General features: G+C 49.2%; 3 protein-coding genes across 13 annotated transcripts; 2 read left to right on the top strand and 1 right to left on the bottom strand.

The window, feature by feature from the left end:
- The first annotated feature begins 434 nt into the window (after positions 1 to 434).
- SLC35A2 (solute carrier family 35 member A2) lies at positions 435 to 8,623 on the top strand. 4 transcript variants are annotated; one of them, XM_036917172.2, is made up of 5 exons: positions 447 to 828; positions 2,707 to 2,889; positions 5,290 to 5,441; positions 6,949 to 7,080; positions 8,406 to 8,623. In XM_036917172.2, the coding sequence occupies exons 1-5, from the start codon at positions 738 to 740 to the stop codon at positions 8,514 to 8,516; spliced, it is 669 nt and encodes a 222-aa protein (XP_036773067.1). In that variant the 5' UTR covers positions 447 to 737; the 3' UTR covers positions 8,517 to 8,623. The 4 variants fall into 4 exon arrangements, with proteins under 4 accessions (XP_057351742.1, XP_036773066.1, XP_036773067.1 ...); XM_036917169.2 differs by having other exon boundaries at positions 455 to 828; positions 6,359 to 7,080; XM_057495759.1 differs by lacking the exon at positions 2,707 to 2,889 and having other exon boundaries at positions 435 to 828; positions 6,359 to 7,080.
- A 60-nt stretch (positions 8,624 to 8,683) lies between these two features.
- On the bottom strand, positions 8,684 to 13,781 carry PQBP1 (polyglutamine binding protein 1). 8 transcript variants are annotated; one of them, XM_036917173.2, is made up of 7 exons: positions 13,639 to 13,781; positions 13,136 to 13,226; positions 10,097 to 10,208; positions 9,749 to 9,861; positions 9,269 to 9,559; positions 9,054 to 9,117; positions 8,684 to 8,899 (listed from the first exon to the last, which is right to left on the bottom strand). In XM_036917173.2, the coding sequence occupies exons 2-7, from the start codon at positions 13,206 to 13,208 to the stop codon at positions 8,743 to 8,745; spliced, it is 810 nt and encodes a 269-aa protein (XP_036773068.2). In that variant the 5' UTR covers positions 13,209 to 13,226; positions 13,639 to 13,781; the 3' UTR covers positions 8,684 to 8,742. The 8 variants fall into 8 exon arrangements, with proteins under 8 accessions (XP_036773068.2, XP_036773071.2, XP_036773070.2 ...); XM_036917176.2 differs by having other exon boundaries at positions 13,142 to 13,226; positions 13,639 to 13,780; XM_036917175.2 differs by having other exon boundaries at positions 13,674 to 13,779.
- Positions 13,782 to 13,816: 35 nt separating this feature from the next.
- TIMM17B (translocase of inner mitochondrial membrane 17B) lies at positions 13,817 to 17,614 on the top strand. The gene is made up of 6 exons (XM_036917180.2): positions 13,817 to 13,964; positions 14,814 to 14,913; positions 15,949 to 16,012; positions 16,828 to 16,956; positions 17,041 to 17,151; positions 17,240 to 17,614. Exons 1-6 carry the CDS (start codon positions 13,939 to 13,941, stop codon positions 17,326 to 17,328), a joined length of 519 nt encoding a protein of 172 aa, XP_036773075.1. The 5' UTR covers positions 13,817 to 13,938; the 3' UTR covers positions 17,329 to 17,614.
- Positions 17,615 to 17,774: the final 160 nt, after the last annotated feature.

The raw sequence follows: 17,774 nt of genomic DNA, 5'->3' as shown, positions 1-17,774 counted from the left end.
CTCTACTTTGCCTTCTTACCTGCTTCTTTCTCCTGCCTCAGCTCTTGACTAGCTGCCCTTGTTCTAGGTTTCACTTGATCCAACCTCAGTAGTACCCTCTCTTGCCCTGCTTTCAAAAGCTAACCTGTAAGCCAAGGCTTACCTGCTGACTTAACCTCTCCCCTTCCCACTTCTTTTATATCCTCAGTGGTGACTGACTTGTCCTCCCTTCTCTCAGTCTCAGTTCTAATGTGCCTTTGTATATCCTTAACTGCTCTGCTTTTAGCTGCTAGCTTACCTGCCTATCCCTCACCGGCCTCGCTCCCTCAAAGTCGTATTTCCTTCCCCAGCGTCCACAAGCTCTCAAGGAGGCGGGTCCTAGGTGGGGCTTCAGTCCAACCAGGAAGGACAGGTGTTCTGATGCGGAAAGGGCGGTGCCATCTAAAGAAAGTGCCAGTAAAGATCCGCTGTAGGGAGGCAGCTGAGCCAATGAGACCAGTAAGGATGGGCGGGTGATAAGGAAAGCGGGATCAATGAAGAGGGCGGGAGGCATCGCCGATGGCGCGTCCAATTTCCTGACCCCAACAGAATCTGAGAATCAGGAGGCCGCTGTCTTAGATTGGCTGTTCAGAAGCGGACGAAGCAAGCCACTGCTTTGCCTAGGCCCTCACTCTCCCCGACCAGGAGCCCGGAAGTAGAAGTGACGGATTCGGAAGTGGCCTGCTGTTGCCGAGGGGACGGGCCGGGCAGATGCCAACATGGCAGCGGTTGGGTCTGGCGGTTCCACTGCGGCGGCTGGGCCTGGGGCGGTCTCCGCGGGAGCATTGGAGCCTGGGACCGCAAGTGCGGGTGAGACAGGCTGTGGCCAGGCAGTAGGCAACGGGGCAGAGGTCGGGATCACTGTGGGGTCAGGAAGCGTCCTCACTGAAGCGGGAGGGAGCATCCCGAATGGGCAGACGTGTGTATCTCTGTGTCTGTGTGCTGGGCGGAGGGTGGGGGGACAGAATGGACCATCCTGAGTGTGTTGGGGCGGGGAAGAGACCATTCTGGGTATGATCTGGTGGGGGGGCATTCCGCATATGGAAAGTAGAGACAGTTCTGAGTCTGGGAGGTATTTCCTTTTGGGGGAGGGTAAGACCACTAAGACCGTTGCGAATGCGTGTGGCTTCCGTCCTTATAGAAGAGAGAGACCATTCTGAGGGTGGGAGAGTTCTTCCTTACCGAAGGAAGAGGCTACTTTGAGGATATGGTTTCTTCCTTATGAAAGGATGGGGGCTATTGTGAGTTAGGGTGGGGCGGGTCCTTCCTTACATGATTTAGTCCATTTTGAGGTTGGGGATGTCCTTCATTATATGGGGATAATACGTTCTGGGGGTGGTTCCTGCCTAATAAAGGTACAGTTAATCGTAATTTGGAGTAGGAGGGTCCTGCCTCTATGGCGGAGAAAGGCCATTCTGAGGGTGCCAGGCCCTTCCTTACAGAAGGGAGAGTACATTATGAATGTGAGTAAAACAAGGAATAATTGGCTGGAGGTGTGGGAAATGCAGTCGTGGGAGGAGGACTGGATCATGTGGAGTATAGGGAAATATTTCGATATACCCTTGAGGGAACCAGACCATTCTTGGTGCATTAACCACTCATTGTAAAGGGTTCATTGGGCACAGTGCGGGAATCATTTCTTATATTTGTTAGACCATTCTGGGTCAGGAGGAATCAGTCGTCAAAGGAGGAAGGGATTAGAGAGACCATTCTGAGTGTGAGGGAATGGAATAATTCCTTAGATGGGAGAAAGACTTCCTTGGTGGACATACATCAGTGGCCTCATTCCCTTATTGGGGTATCATTCTTTACATTGGACAGCCCCTTATTAAACAGAAGCATCATTTCATGTAAATCTTCAGTTTGCTCATCCATAAAATGGGAATCCTTATCATTCCTTCAGAGATCAGAGAGATAGAAGGGTCTGTCGAAGTAATCCACGTACAGTTGACCCTTAATGCCGGGGTTAGGGGCATTGACCCTCATGTGCAATCGAAAATCTGCAAATAACTTTGACTGCCCTAAAACTTAGCTACTAATAGCTTTCTGTTGACCAGAAGCCTTACTGATAACATAAACAGTCAATTAACACATATTTTGTATGTTTTATGAATTATATATGGTATTACAATAAAGTAAGCTAGAGAAAATAAAATATTTTTTCAAGTTGTCACAAATCTCTAAAAAATTTTCCAGTATATTTATTGAAAAAAATCAGCATATAAGTGGACCTTTGCAGTTCAAACCCAAGTTATTCAAGGGGTGACTGTAGATCCCTTAGTCCAGTGATAAGCTCTCAATAAGCACATGTTGAGCACTCAATAAATGTTGAGAATGTAGTTGGTATTCAGTCCTGGGGAGCATGCTTCTCAGGAGGCAAAGAGGGGACCTGGGTGGGTGTTTCAGGCCTGTACCGGCCATCTCCTGACACCTCAGCAAGGATTCCAAGTATGGGCTGGGCAGGGTAGGGCCCACTTCTCCCTTTCTGGCTCTCTACTGTCTATAGCTGAGGCAGGAAACAGGTGGGAGTCAGACCCTCATTGGTCAGGATAGGCAGGTCAAGGGAGGAAGTGGCAGGTGGCTAGAAGGATCCTGGTTGAGAAAGGAGATGGGGGGCATGTGGTGGCGTGGCTATGCCCCAGCAGCTTCTGACCCCTTCTTGCCCCTTGCTCCTTCCATTCCCCACAGCTCACCGGCGCCTCAAGTATATATCCCTAGCTGTGCTCGTGGTCCAGAATGCCTCCCTCATCCTCAGCATCCGCTACGCCCGCACGCTGCCTGGGGACCGCTTCTTTGCCACCACTGCTGTGGTCATGGCCGAAGTGCTCAAAGGGCTTACCTGCCTGCTGCTGCTCTTCGCACAGAAGAGGGGTATGAGCGGGAGGGGGCTGCACTGGGGTTGGCAGGTGAGACTCTGTGTATGTGGGTTGCCCCATGCCCACATGGAGGGCTTCCTGGAGGAGGATTCTTGCATTGGTGAAACCGCCTGGGGAGTGCGTAAGTGCAGCTAGGCTGCTTGTCCCTCCAGCTCTGAGTAGCTGCACCCACATTTTTATACCCCTAGCCCCCATGAGCTGGCCTGTGTGGACTGGAGGGGTGAGGTAGTCTAATGCTCATCAGGTAGCAGGTGACCCTTACATGATTTATTTATTTTTCTTAACTTTCATTGTGGATCATTTCGAACACACAGAATCGGTGAGAATAATGAAGCAATAAAATATGATGTACTCACCATCCAGATTCAGTGATTATCAACTCATGACCACTGTGCCATTAAGCAACATCAATGATTACCCACTCACTGCCAGTCCATGTATCTGCCTGTGTACTGCCTGCCTCATTATGTTGGAGTATGTCCTACAGGAAGTAATTATGATTTTGAAGTAAATCCTGCCTTATTGTCTTGAATAAGTATTTTGATACATTTAAAAACAACTGCAATATCTAAAAATCATACATCAAAAAACTAATAATTTTTAAAGTTAATAAAATAATCAAATATCCAGTGTTCAAATTTATAATGCTTTCTCAAGTGTCATACAAATTTTTAAAAATTTGCCTGAATTGGGTTTATGTAAAATCAGTGTTTTGAAATTGGTTATTTTCTAGGTCTGTTAACCTGGTTCCTGTTGAACTCTTTTTTTCTGAAGTTAATTTGTTGAAGAAATCAGGTCATTTGTCATATAAACTGGTGAACCTGGATTTTGCTAACTACCTCCCTGTGGTACCATTTAACATATTCTTCTGTCCTGTATCCTGTAAGGTGGCTTTATCTACTAATGTAAACACCTCCCTGAAGGCGTCTTCCTTAAGCATTCAGTTCTCTATAAACGCCTTGCACATTTAAAGGATAAAGATGGATTATCCAGCTCTGTCTTCGATATTTAAATTGACAAAAACATTCTAGCCCACTCATTAGCTCCAGGGCCTTGGGAGGCAGCAATTTAGAAAACTACCTCCTCTGTTCTTGACTGATGCTGAGACACTTCTGAGTGTACACTGTGGCAGGCCGTGCTCTGGCCGTGGAGGTGGATGTGTTAGCAATGCAGACATGTGTCTTGCTCTCATAGGGCTGATAGTTTAGACAGGGAGACATAGCTACAGACTCAATCACAGGCCTTCACCCCTTGTCTACAATTTCAAAAGGCCCCTCGCCCCAAGGATTTTTTTCCTTGAATTAGTCTGGTGCCAAAACTTGGCCTGACCTGATGTGGGGCTATTTGTGTACTTGTGGTTCTTGTTTTTCTTGTTTGGCATGAGTATTTACAAAAGTCACTGCAGAAATATGAATGTCCTTGATTATGGTGTGCACCCTTGATTGTGGGGTGTGTTGTGTGAAATATATGGTATATATTTGTATATATTCTATATTATATATATATATATATATTGTATATATTGTATATATTCTATATTATCTATATTATATATATAGAATACAGTATATATAATATATAATGGTATATATTCTATATTACCTTTCTGACCCCTGGACATTTTTGAACACCCAGGGAATTTGGGTAAGGGGTTAGAGATCAATAATTACTACTGGAATTAATGCCATGAAGGACAAGGACAGGGTTTTGTGAATGAGCATCAGCAGGAGTTCCTCCAATAACCTCTGCAGTGGTTGTGGGTTTTCCCCGAGGAGTGACACTCAGCTGAGACCTAACAGATAAACTGCAAAAAAGTGGGGTGAGTTTTGCAAAGGCCTTATTATGTAAGAAAATATTCTCATGTATTGGTTGGAGCAGGTCCCAACCAGACTTCCTGCTTAATCGTCAAGGCTTCATTCTTCCATGTGCAGGGGCAACTGCTTGGTGTGTGCAGGGCCTATGGCAGAGTCAGAGATGGCCTCTGCCCTTTGGCAGCACCCAGGACAGTAAGGAGCCGGGATAAGTCTAAACCTTCCCCTGTGTTTGGCAAACAGCTTTCCATCCACAGCCCTAAGGCTTCTCTCCTTTACAGGCTCCTACTTAATGCTGATTATTTCATTATACAGTCATGTATTGAGTGCTTGCCCTGAATGAGACTCTATGCAAGGGAGGTAGGCTGCAAGAGTGAAATATGGTCTGTGATCCTCAGACACAATGTTAAGGATGAAAGGTCTACTGGAGATGTGCTTGTACTGTAGGGAAATTGGGAGCTCAGATTCTAGCCCTCGGAGTCAGAGTGTGGTGGGGAGACACAGGGACAGGCCTGGTCCTGGCCCTTAGAGGATCCCCATCTTTGATAGTCGGTGCTAAAAAGGGCTCTCCTGCCCCCACCTAGGTAATGTGAAACACCTGGTTCTCTTCCTTCACGAGGCTGTCCTGGTGCAGTATATGGACACACTCAAGCTTGCAGTGCCCTCTCTCATCTATACTTTGCAGAATAACCTCCAGTATGTTGCCATTTCCAACCTGCCAGCTGCTACTTTCCAGGTGAGCCCCAAGCCCAGCACGGCCCTGGAGGAACTGGCTGGGGTGGGGATTGTAGGATGTTGGCAGGGGAGGGCTGCAGACAGCAGGAGCTGTGTCACCTTCAAAATGTCCTTGGGTCTCCCTCAACCTCAGTTTCCTCATCTGTGAAAACTGGGAATGGAAATGGTAGTGCCTACTCCCAGGGCTGCTGGGATGACTAAAACAAAGAGTACCTGGGAAGAGCCCTTGGTTAGTGATAGATAAGCTTTATGCTCTTCAGGCAGCCTTGTGAAATGGTTAAAGGGCCCGGATTCAAATCTCTGCTCTGCTGCCTTCCAGCTGTGTGATCTTGGGCAAGTGACTTGCCCTCTCTGTGCCTTAGTTTTCTCATCTTTAAATTGGACATTACAATAGTACGTACTTCCTACATGAGGATTAAATGAACAAATCTACCTGGAGGGCTTAGGCCCATACCTGGCACACAATAAGCAGTGTGTGTTTGCTGATGTTACTGAGGCTGATTTCATTTGTATCCATGTGTTTATCAAGCCCTCTCTCATTACAAAGCCTCCTATTCATTCATTCATTACTTAAATTGGGAGAGGTGTTTCATGTATATCAGCTGTGTCTTACAGATGATGGTGATGGGGCAAGTGCCATGTTCCTTGTCACACAGCCAGAAAATGGGCTGGGATGTGGACTTGGGTATGGCTTGAGATTTCCTTGCATAGCTGTCCTCCTGTATACTTTGTGGGAGGCACCTCAGAGCTATTTAGGTTCATCTCAGTAGCCAGTGGCTGAATATTTTTGCTGTTTTTATTGCCATCTACCTCATCCTGTTCCTCCATTGTGCCTAGGGGCCTATGTGGGTATTGTACCCCATGTACAGGGGTTGGGGGTTGGGACAGCCCTCAGTGCCTTCCACATGCCCCTCACAGGTGACATACCAGCTGAAGATACTGACCACAGCACTGTTCTCTGTGCTCATGCTGAACCGCAGCCTTTCCCGGCTGCAGTGGGCCTCCCTGCTGCTGCTCTTCACTGGTGTCGCCATTGTTCAGGCACAGCAAGCCGGTGGTGGGGCCCCACGGCCACTGGATCAGAACCCTGGAGTGGGCTTAGCAGCTGTTGTGGCCTCCTGTCTCTCCTCGGGCTTTGCAGGTGTCTACTTCGAGAAGATCCTTAAAGGCAGCTCAGGCTCGGTTTGGCTGCGCAACCTGCAGCTGGGCCTCTTCGGCACTGCCCTTGGCCTGCTGGGGCTCTGGTGGGCCGAGGGCACTGCCGTGGCCCACCGCGGCTTCTTTTTTGGATACACACCTGCTGTCTGGGGTGTGGTACTCAACCAGGCCTTCGGTGGGCTACTCGTGGCTGTTGTCGTCAAGTATGCTGACAACATCCTCAAGGGCTTTGCCACCTCCCTGTCCATCGTGCTGTCCACTGTCGCCTCCATCCGCCTTTTTGGCTTCCACGTGGACCCGCTGTTTGCCCTTGGTGCTGGGCTGGTCATCGGTGCCGTCTACCTCTACAGCCTGCCCCGAGCTTCAGCCAAAGCCGGAGCACCCTCCGCTCCCTGCCCTCACCAGCAGCCTCCTGGACAGCCGCCACCCCCACAGCTGGCTGCCCGCCGTGGAGACCCCAGCACAGAGCCCTTCCTGCCAAAGTCAGTGCTGGTGAAGTGAGGGCTGGTGGCGGGGGGCAGGGGGCAGAAAGGGAGGGAGCCTGGGTGGAGAGTGTTGGCATCTGCAGGACCTAGGTTGCCACTAAGGCCTGGCTCCCCTGGGGTTGTTAGAGTCTCTTCTCCCAGGCCATGGAGACTCTTGGAGGGGCATGGGACCAGGTGAGGTGTCATGTGAACCCTTCCTTGTAGGCTGACCTACAAGGGAGCTTTTAGAGTTGCCTCCTCTGTTGCAGTCTAACCCCTTTGGGGACTCTGTTGGGGGTATTGTCATTTAAGGCCTTTTTTGTCTGCCCCACCTTGGCTGGAGGTGTCCTTTCATGCCTGGGAGATTCCCTCCCAACAATCCTTCTACCTTTGTAAAGACAAACTGGACAAAAATCCTGCAGCTCTTTAGTAATGCCATGCCTACCTGTGGGGTGATTTCCCTCCCATAGCTGAGGTGTTCTATCCTCCACCACCACACTGGATCATGTCAGCAGCTGGGTTTTTTGTGGCCTTGGGGCAGCTTCCCTGGCATGGAAACCCTTGGGAAAACGGGTCTTTTCCCAGGGAGAGAGAAAGGGGTGAGAGCTAAGATTTTTGCATCAGCCTATTTTGGGGGAGGGTGCAGTAGGGGTCATTATTTTTTTAGTGGTGTGGGGATTTGTGGTGTAATCAGATAATTAATGATCTAGGGTTTGGGAAAAGCAGGGAGGGGAGGTCTTCAAGTGGCTGAATCTCATTGAATCCAAGACACTGTTGGTTGCCAGATGTAGGGATTTTTTCTGAGACATCCTGAGAGGAAAAATAAAGCTGCCAACCATACCCACTTTTGATCTCCACTGGCTGTATGAGGCACCCTTATTCCTGATAGGGGTGGGGGTGTCTTTAAAAATTGCTAAAATGTGGAACCTGCCCCATGCACTCCCCAAAGCTTATTAACCCCTTAACTGTTTCCCAGGATATGTATGTGTGTGTGCTTGCGTGCCTGTGGGTGTGCATATACATTTGCATATGGGAGATGCCTGGGGCTGTCTTTGCCATATGTAAATAGGGCCCTTGGATCTTTATTTTTGATTAATTTGTTCTGATTTTTTTGGTTTGTTTTCTAAGGAACTGTAATGAACAAATGTCAGGATACCCAATGCTAAATAAAGGTGTTGTATTTATTTAGTCCCTGTGTAGCTTTCTGACCCAAGGAACCTGCTCTCTCCGTGTGGGCTGCTACTAACCCCAGGACTACCAGCCTCACTGCTGTTGCCCTTGCTTGCTCAGACACCTGCCTGCCAGCTTTCTGTGATTTTCTTTCCTCCCCGTTCCCACCACAGGTTGCTCACCAAGGTGAAGGGTTCGTAGCTGCTGGGATCGAAGATGCTGGCCTGGTCTCATTCTCCCTTTTTGCCCTGGCCCAGCCAGGACCAAACTCTGATCAGAAATAGGGGTGGAGGGAGGTAGACATGGAACACTCTGTGCGGCCCCCATGTCCCTGTCCCCCTGCCCCCCGTTTTCTTAGGTGAGTTTTGCTAATAAAATATTTTGCATCTTTGCTGGTTTGGGTTGGGAAGCTTCAAAAGTGTGAGGGAAGGAAGCACTCAGGCGTCATGGGCATGATCCACCAAAAAGCTTTTATTAAGAACCCCAGGGTGGTGGTGGTGTGGGGAGGGCTCAGTCCTGCTGCTTGGTTCGGGAGGCCTCGGCATTTGCCCGGAGCACGGCCCCTGGGGATGGGTAGGGGCGCTGCTGGAAGAGGGGCCCAGCTGCTGTCGTGTCTGCACCCGTCTTGGCCTCATTCCGCTTGGGGAGTCCTGTTGACCATGTGCCCCTGGGGGTGACAGAGAGTCAGGTGAGATTGTGGGATGTGGTAGGCAACCCCTCTCCATGAGTGACGAATGGGGGAAGGAGATAGTAAGGAAGAAAGAAGTCAGGTGCAGTGAGTCCTGAAGAAAGAGAAGGGCTCGCAAGGGGAGGTCACTAACCGAGGTGCGTCTGAGTATGAGCTGGGGTCCATAGGGTCTAACTCTTCATCCTTCCGGCTTGCCACTGTGGAAGGAGGTGGCAGAGTGAAGTCTTCAATGGAGGCACAAGTAGCCCCTGATCACTGAACTCCCCCATCCCAGGAAGAAATGAAGCCCATGGCTGTCAGGGTCCCTGCTGCCATGCGTCATCTCAGTCCTGGTCCTGCTCAGCTTACCCTTCTTGCTCTTGGGGTAGGGAGCCAGTTCCTCTCGGCGATGGTGGCGCCGTTCTTTGCTCTCTTCCCTGTCTGCCTTGTCATACCCACGGTCACGGTCACGGTCACGGTCCCTGTCCCGCTCTCTCTCTCTGTCCACCTTGTCATAGCCACGCTCTCGGTCTCTGTCAGACTTGTCGTGGCCCCGATCTGGTTTCTCGTGGCCCCGGTCTGGTTTCTCGTGGCCCCGGTCTGACTTCTCGTGGCCCCGGTCTGACTTCTCATGGCTCCGGTCCAACTTCTCCTCAGCATCTGGGGACACAAAAGCCTTGCAGTGACCTTCTTCCTTCCATCTCAGGACCCAACAGACTTTCAACGACCTCCCTTGCCTGGGGCTGGGCCTGCCTGTCTCACCTGCCCCTCCTTGCCCCACTATCATTTACCTGACCCCTCTCAGAAGTGCTAAATGCACCTGAGGCACCCTTAGACCTGCCAACTCACCTGTATTATTGCTCCTGAGCTTCTTGGCAGATTTGGTAACGACGGAGTTGGAGTCATGTGGGGAGAGCCAGGACACGAGGTCTGTGTCCACATTCCAATAGTAAGGGAGCCCGCTACAGGGCAGGGGAAGGGAAGTGGAAGGAGCATAAGCACAAATGTCCTCTCCTTGTAGCCACAATTCCTTTCTCCCCAGTCTCTGGCTACACCTGTCCCATGTCAGGACCCCACAGGGGTGACCCCCATATCTCTTACCTTGTCTCCCCCATTTATCCCAAGGCCAGGGACAACACAGGAAGGGTGAAGTCAGAGGTCAGCTCCCCCCAACCCCACCAGGTACCCCAGGCTCACCAGGAAGGATCGAACACCTTGTACCAGCTTGGTGGGAGGCCCTCCAACCGGGTGGCCTCATAGTCTACAGGATCATCGTCATAGTCCTCAGCAATGATCTCTTCCTCTGGTTCTGGGAGGACAGGAGAGGAGGACAGCATTTTAGGACCAGGGGGATTCTCATCCTATAAGCAGGACTGGAGAGATACAATCACACGGACCACATGTGTGTTGTGCACACACACACCAAGTCTCACCTGCAGTGGCAAATACTGCTTGCATTCCAAATCCGAGTACCTCAGTATTGGGATTTACCAAAAATTTATCTAAATCTGTTCTGTTTCTGGGTTCAGATAAAATTCTATACTGTTAGGAACAAGTGCTGGTGAGGATGCGGAGAAAGGGGAACCCTCCTACACTCTTGGTGGGAATGTAAACTAGTTCAACCATTATGGAAAGAAATACGGAGGTTCCTCAAAAACTAAAAATAGAAATACCATTTGACCCAGGAATTCCACTCCTAGGAATTTACACAAAGAAAACAACTTCTCAGATTCAAAAAGACATACGCACCCCTATGTTTATCGCAGCACAATTTACAATAGCCAAGATATGGAAGCAACCTAAGTGTCCATCAGTAGATGAATGGATAAAGAAGATGTAGTATATATACACAATGGAATACTATTCATCCATAAGAAGAAAACAAATCCTACCATTTGCAACAACATGGATGTAGCTATAGGGTATTATGCTCAGTGAAATAAGTCAGGCAGAGAAAAAATACCAAATGATCTCCCTCATTTGTGGAGTATAACAACAAAGCAAAACTGAAGGAACAAAACAGCAGCAGACTCACAGAACCCAAGACAGGACTAGCAGTTACCAAAGGGGAGTGGTGGGGGAGGGTGGGTGGGGATGGAGGGAGAAGGGGATTGAGGGGTATTATGCTTAGTACACATGGTGGGGGGTTCATGGGGAAGACAGTGTAGCACAGAGTAGACAAGTAGTGACTCTGTGGCATCTTACTATGCTGATGGACAGTGACTGCAATGGGGTATGGGGGGGACTCGATATGGGTGAATGTAGTAACCACATTGTTTTTCATGTGAAACACCTTTGTAAGAATGTATTAAGGTATCAATGACACCTTAAGAAGAAAAAAGAAAAAAATATATACTGTTACATGAACCTATCCAGTTTCAGAGTTTAGACAGATATTCACCATACAAATATATCCATATTTATTAAGTTCCTGAGTTCAGGTAGTATGCGCCACTATGCTGTCCAAATATATGTAGCTTCTAAGCTTGGCAAATATGGAATTTCTGACATATATTGAGTAGCAAGAGATTAGATAGCAAAGGATTTATCCAAACACTGGTCTGAATCCACTCAGTTCCTGAGGCCTAACACATAAAGGCTTGCCACAGTTGCCAGTAGAATAAAAAAGGTGTATATTATCAGCTCAAGATGTGGCCCTTAGCAGGCCTATCCACGATTTCAGTTGTGGATATAACAATGAGATGTATGTGTCAGCAACAGCATAATGCCTGTCACACAGTAAGTCCAAAGTAGATGTTATCTGTAATCATCAGTATTGTTTTAATTTTTTTTGGTATCATTAATGTACAATTTCATGAGCAACATTATGGTTACTAGACTCCCTCCATTATCAAGTCCCCACCACATACCCCATTACAGTCACTGTCCATCAGCGTAGTAAGATGCTATAGAATCACTACTTGTCTTTGTGTTGTACTGCCTTCCCTGTGCACCCTCCACATTAATTTTTTTATTAAGGTATCATTGATATGCAATCTTATGAAGGTTTCACATGAGCAACATTGTGGTTACTACATTCACCCATATTATCAAGTCCTTCCCACATACCCCATTGCAGTCACTATCTACCACCATAGTAAGATGTTAGAGTCACTACTTGTCTTCTCTGTGCTCTACTGCCTTCGCCGTGCCCCCTTACATTGTGCATGCTGATCATAATACCCCTTAATCCCCTTCTCCTTCCATCCCCACCCACCCTCCCCAACCCCTCCCTTTGGTAACCACTGGTCCCTTATTGGAGTCTGTGAGTCTGCTATTGTTTTGTTCCTTCAGTTTTGCTTTGTTGTAATAGACCACAAATGAGGGAAATCATTTGGAACTTGCCTTTCTCTGCCTGGCTTATGTCACTGAGCATAATACCCTCTAGCTCCATCCATGTTGTTGCAAATGGTAGTAATCACCAGTATTGTTAATAATAACACATACCATCAGCACAAGGCCTGGTACTCAACAGGCTTAAAATGAATACCTGTGATCATTATCAGTATTATTAACCACGAGATCAATACCTGGCACAGAGTAAGCTTGTAATAGATATTACTTTTCAATAAGGTGAAAATAAGATGTATTTTCCAGTACTTGACACACTGTAGCACCAAACAGATGCCAGCTTTTACTATTATTAACAATAAGGTGTAAAAATTAGCAGCAACGGTACAATAGGCCTAAATGTTAGATCCTATCATTTTTTAATACTGAACCAGAATGTGTATGCCAGGGACTTAGTAGGCCCAAAATACATGTCAGCTATTGATACGGCGAACAAGGTATACATCACCAGCATAGTGCCTTGAACCACAGTAGTTCTCAAATAACGTTATCAGTACGGTAAAGAACAAAATATCAGCAGACTGCCACTGCACTTGGAGCACAGGAGACTACCCTAGATGTCAGCTATCCTTATTATTAGATACTTTGTGACCATTTTCATGGATTGATTGATGGATTGAACCTGCATACAGCAGGCCCAAAAAACAGCATTGGCTGTCAGTATTATGGATGCAATGTCTATATCCCACCCACCACCCACCCCCCAAACCCCCCTTACTTGGCACCACAGTAGGAATGGGTGTCAGGAATCCATATTGTTAACAATGAACTGCCTGCCACCCCACTGCTTGGTGCACAGTAGGCCCATGTTAGGTTATCAAATGGGAGTATCAACAACAAAGTGTTTGTTAAAGCCGGCACATGGTAAGGCCCATCCGCTCTTACTCTCACCGGGCTCCAAATGTTTGAGGATGCCTCTCTTGGCCAAGCGGGTCTGCAGTGCAACAGGCAGCGGCATAGCGGCTAGCGGACAGACCTAGGGATGGATGGGCAGACCAAAAACCAGTTTGGATGAGGATCTGAATCCGGATTCTGTTACCAGCGCCTCCCCACAGCATGTACTCATCTGGACCCCCCATTTACCCACCTACACCAGAAGCTGGGTGGACGAAACCTATGCTTGAGAAGGTGGAAGTGATACGTAGCAATACACTAGAACGTTCACTAACCCTCCTCTCGCGGCCCAGTGCTCCACGACCCAGTGCCTTCTCCAGGCCCAGCTCCGCCCACCGCCGAAAGGGCATAACGCGGCTCCCCCAGGCCCCAGAAATGGGCTCACCCAATGTCCCTCAAAGACTGCCGGGTGGGAGGAACCAAAGCACTGGGAAGGAGGAGCAGAATGTTGCACCGTCCCCCAGCTCCAAAAAATGCACCCACCCCAACGTTACCAAATAGTCACACAGGTAGTGGAAGGCTATGGCACCGGCCTCCTCCCTCTCTCGTCGCCACTAAGATCAGCAGGACCATATGCCTCTTTTCTCCTAAAGCGCAGTATGAAGTCCTCTCTCCCCGAGCCTTGACGTAACTGGGCAAAGCTCAGCAGCGAGGTGGACGCAAACCTGATGGCCAATGACAGTGCGCCCTTGGCCTGACGGGCGGCAAAGAAAGCTCGGACGCCTGTGTGCGTTTACGGAGGGGGCGTGGCCAGACTGGCGTTTAGTCAGACTGCGCGGTCGGACGCCGGCGCCATGGAGGAGTATGCTCGGGAGCCTTGGTACGGCGATGGGCACAGGCCTCGGGACTGTCGCTGTGGCGCTACGGCCAGCTGTGGGAGGCGGGCGGGGGAGGCACCGGCCACACAGCGCCACGTCCCAGACTCGGGGGACTTTAGACATTTGTTATCAACTTCCGCTCTCCACTTGGTTCTCCCCTCGGGCTCCGTTAAGAGGGGCCACTATGTGTGTCTGGAACTATGGCGCAGGACGAACCACTCCACGTTTCCCCTGATTACGTATCTCTCAGCCCCGCTCTTTGTTAACGAAAAGAGATGCAGCGGTTGAATCCATTCCAGCCGGGGGGTGGTGCGGTAGTGAGCGGAAATCCCCAGGATCACCACGCGTGGTTTTTCCGAGGTAGCTTTCGTTAATGGAGGCGGGGCCTGGGTGAGCCTATTGCGGACAGGCTGGATCTTCCCCACCGTCTGCTCTTGGTTTTTCCCAGTTGTGCTAGGTTAAAGAAAAGGGGAGAGAGTGGGGCTTGATTTGAGTGAGAAGAGGGTGCGATCCCGTCATGCAATAATAATATTAGCTAGTTAACACTTCCGTAACGCTTATTCAAACGTGCCAACTCTTTGCGTGTATCAATTTAATCTTGATGGTAGTAAAGCAGTTGGCTTTATCTTTGGTTGGCTACGAACGGGAGGGGTGGACAGGGCAAAGACTAATGCTTTTTTCCCTTTGCACTATTTCTTGCTTAAATGAGGGGGGAAATAATCCCATTATTATCTGAAGTGCTAATTCCCATTCGGGTGATTTGGTTTCTCCCAGTTGGAAAGAGTTCACCTGAGAAGGCACGGGGTGGGGGGTGCTCACTTTAACCCCAATCCTCCCTTTCTGGCTTGCAGCCCATGGCGAATTGTGGATGATTGTGGTGGAGCCTTCACTATGGGTGTCATCGGTGGTGGAGTCTTCCAGGCCATCAAGGGCTTCCGCAATGCCCCTGTTGTGAGTCTTGGCCTTCCCAGGGAGGTGCAGTTGTCCCGCCCCTGCCTCCGGGATACTGCCCTGAAAACTCCTTGGACCTGCCAGTCACATGCACAGGCATTCTGGTGCCTGATTGCCTACGATGTGCCAGGCCTGGCTTCAGGATCTCGGGTTTTGGGGGAACTGCAAATACAGCTTGTCGTCACCCCCCACTGCACCCATCTGGAGGTCCTTTGTGGAATTTCTGTGCTATCAAAATGGCCATCACCAAATCCTAAGTGTATGTGAGGACCAGAGAGATTTTACCTAGAGGCATATTCTGGGTCAGAAACCTAGACAGAGAGAAGTGACAGGAGTTTAATTGGCAGTTTAAGTGATAGCCTTAAAGTTGAGAAAATGCTTTTAATTCAACATAATCACTTCTCTTTTTTTGACACCCCTCTTCCCAACCCCCAGAGATCTCATCAAATGTCATGGCTTTAAATGCCATCCATTTGCCTGCCCAGGTCTCTGCAATGTATACATCTAGCCCTTTTCTCTCCCCTCAACTCCTGGAACTCTGCTGAAGTTTCCCCTCCTCATCCTCAAGGTCTCAGCATAAATGCCCCTCCTTTAGAGGCCTTTCCTGATCCCTCAGCCACTATCATACCCCTTCATCCTATTTCCTCTAGGGTGTGTATTGCTGTCTGAAACTTTCTTCTTTATGTGTACCCTTGCTCAGGATCTTTCCCACTATAATGTGAGCCCTGAAAGGGCAGGGGCCAGATCTACCTTGTTTACTGCTTTATCCCTGCATACAGCATGGTGCCTGGCACATAGGGGCTCACTAATCATTGAATGAATGAATGAGTGAATAAATGCATGGAAACTTCCGAACCTGGCTCTGAGAGCACCCGTGTTGGGGTGCCTCCCAGCCTCCTAGTTCTTGGCCACTTCACATCTCGACCCCTGAAACCCTTGACAGATCTCCCATCCCCTTCCCAGTCTTAAAAGCTAGAAACTCTGTATGACAGGGGCCTTAACACTACTCTGACTCCCCTTCTCTGATTTCCCCAGGGAATTCGGCACCGATTTAGAGGCAGTGTCAGTGCTGTGAGGATCCGAGCCCCCCAGATTGGAGGTGAGAGGTTTGGAGAGACAAAGGAGATACGATGGCAACATTGGAGGTGGTTGTTCTTTGGGCTTAGAATGTAATTTGGAGGTCCAGATTCCAGCCCTGACTTTGCCTGACACTTCCTGTGGGCAGTGGTGTTTCCCAACAATTTCATACAAAAGAGCAAGAATGTGAGTTCTGGAGTTTAAGCCCTGGATCTTCCCTGATGTGTGACTTGGGACTAGTGGCTTAATCTCTGTGAACTTCATCTGTAACACAGCTTGTTGGTAACAGTTACCATCTCACTCATGTTGTAATTTGTAATTTACATAGTACTTACTAACTGCTGGTTGCTCTTCTACACACTTTAATAATACTAATTTAAAATTTCAGAAGTCAACATACGGTGCCTAGGACAGGTCCTGGCACACAGTAAGGCTTCAGGAGACAGTTTATTGTATTGTTAACTGGCTTTTCTAACATGTTTTCTTCTCCCTGAAACCAAGATCAGCATTCTAACTCTATGTGATGCTAATGAAGATCAAAGTGGCTCTATAAAAAGCTATGTAGATAAATATTTGCAAGATAAATCTGCTTGTAAAACACTTGTCAACCCCCATGAAAGGGAAGGGAGTGTTGATGGCGATGACAAACAGCTTGAAGAAGGAGCTACCACAGGGACAGATGGGAAATATCACCTAGGAGTTTGCCATCTGCCTTTGCATCTGGGTTTTTCTCCCTGTTCTACACCAAAGCATTCAGGCCTTGAAAGTCCCTAGACCCTGAGCCATGGATTCTGGGGATTCCCTAGGAACACTAATTAGGCCTTGGTCCCCCTGCAGGTAGCTTCGCGGTGTGGGGGGGCCTATTCTCCACCATCGACTGCAGCCTGGTGCAGCTGCGGGGAAAGGAAGATCCCTGGAACTCCATCACTAGTGGAGCATTGACTGGGGCTGTGCTGGCTGCCCGCAGTGAGTACTCTGTCCCGTGGCCCCAGGCTCTTCCATCCTGTTCTGCCTGCCCTCACCTCTCTCCCTGCCTTCTCATTCCCTCAGGTGGCCCACTGGCCATGGCGGGTTCAGCAATGATGGGAGGCATTCTCTTGGCCCTCATCGAGGGTGTTGGCATCCTTCTGACTCGTTACACGGCCCAGCAGTTCCGCAATGGTAAGAACCTGGTGGATGCTGGTCAGGGAGAGGTGGGAAATGCCCTGCCTAGCCTCCACTCACCTTTACCTGATTCTTCCCTCTCCAGCACCCCCGTTCCTGGAGGACCCCAGCCAGCTGCCTCCTAAAGAGGGTACCCCAGCCCCAGGCTATCCCAGCCATCAGCAGTACCACTGAGGAAGTGTCTGCCTATCATTGCCATCGTGGGACCTCTTCTCAGTTCCCTCCCCGATGATCTACCTCGAAGGGAGGGCTGGCTCCCAATTGGCCCTGGGACCATCTAGAAAGGGCCTCTACTCTGCTCTCTTGTCCTAGGGTGGGGGTGGGGCACCCAAGCTGCCCTGATGGATGCGTCCCCTCCTCTTTCAGGGCACCCCAACCCCATACTCACTTGTAACAAGCTCTCACCCCAGCCTCCTCGCATGGCATCTTGATGAGTATTTAAAGCCCATTTTGAAATGCCTATGTATGTAGTCCTTGAGCCACCCGTGGGAGCTCCTTCTCAGGACAAGGGGCAGAGCCCTCTTCAGGGACTCAGAAGCCCTAGGATTTGGAGTCCCACAGAGAGTGGGCTGTAGTAAGTGTTTGTGGGATGAGTGAGCAGGAGGGGGAATTAAGCAAGA

The sequence above is a fragment of the Manis pentadactyla genome, chromosome X (assembly GCF_030020395.1).
Source record: "Manis pentadactyla isolate mManPen7 chromosome X, mManPen7.hap1, whole genome shotgun sequence".
NCBI classification, from domain to species: domain Eukaryota; kingdom Metazoa; phylum Chordata; class Mammalia; order Pholidota; family Manidae; genus Manis; species Manis pentadactyla.
The sequence above is the reverse complement of the archived record's forward strand: the minus strand, read 5'-3'. Positions and strand labels throughout refer to the sequence as shown.

Bases quoted from the DNA above. Each gene is read 5' to 3' on its own strand.
- TIMM17B (XM_036917180.2), top strand. From the start codon at position 13,939: ATGGAGGAGTATGCTCGGGAGCCTTG. The intron at 13,965-14,813 runs GTACGGCGATGG...TCTGGCTTGCAG, and splicing joins GAGTATGCTCGGGAGCCTTG to CCCATGGCGAATTGTGGATG. The intron at 16,957-17,040 runs GTGAGTACTCTG...TCATTCCCTCAG, and splicing joins GGCTGTGCTGGCTGCCCGCA to GTGGCCCACTGGCCATGGCG.
- SLC35A2 (XM_036917169.2), top strand. From the start codon at position 738: ATGGCAGCGGTTGGGTCTGGCGGTTCCACTGCGGCGGCTGGGCCTGGG. The intron at 2,890-5,289 runs GTATGAGCGGGA...GCCCCCACCTAG, and splicing joins GCTCTTCGCACAGAAGAGGG to GTAATGTGAAACACCTGGTT. The intron at 7,081-8,405 runs GTCAGTGCTGGT...TTCCCACCACAG, and splicing joins ACAGAGCCCTTCCTGCCAAA to GTTGCTCACCAAGGTGAAGG.
- PQBP1 (XM_057495760.1), bottom strand. From the start codon at position 13,494: ATGCCCTTTCGGCGGTGGGCGGAGCTGGGCCTGGAGAAGGCACTGGGT. The intron at 10,209-13,337 runs GTGGGTAAATGG...CTGTCCTCCCAG, and splicing joins CCACCCAGCTTCTGGTGTAG to AACCAGAGGAAGAGATCATT. The intron at 8,900-9,053 runs GTTAGTGACCTC...TGTCACCCCCAG, and splicing joins TCATACTCAGACGCACCTCG to GGGCACATGGTCAACAGGAC.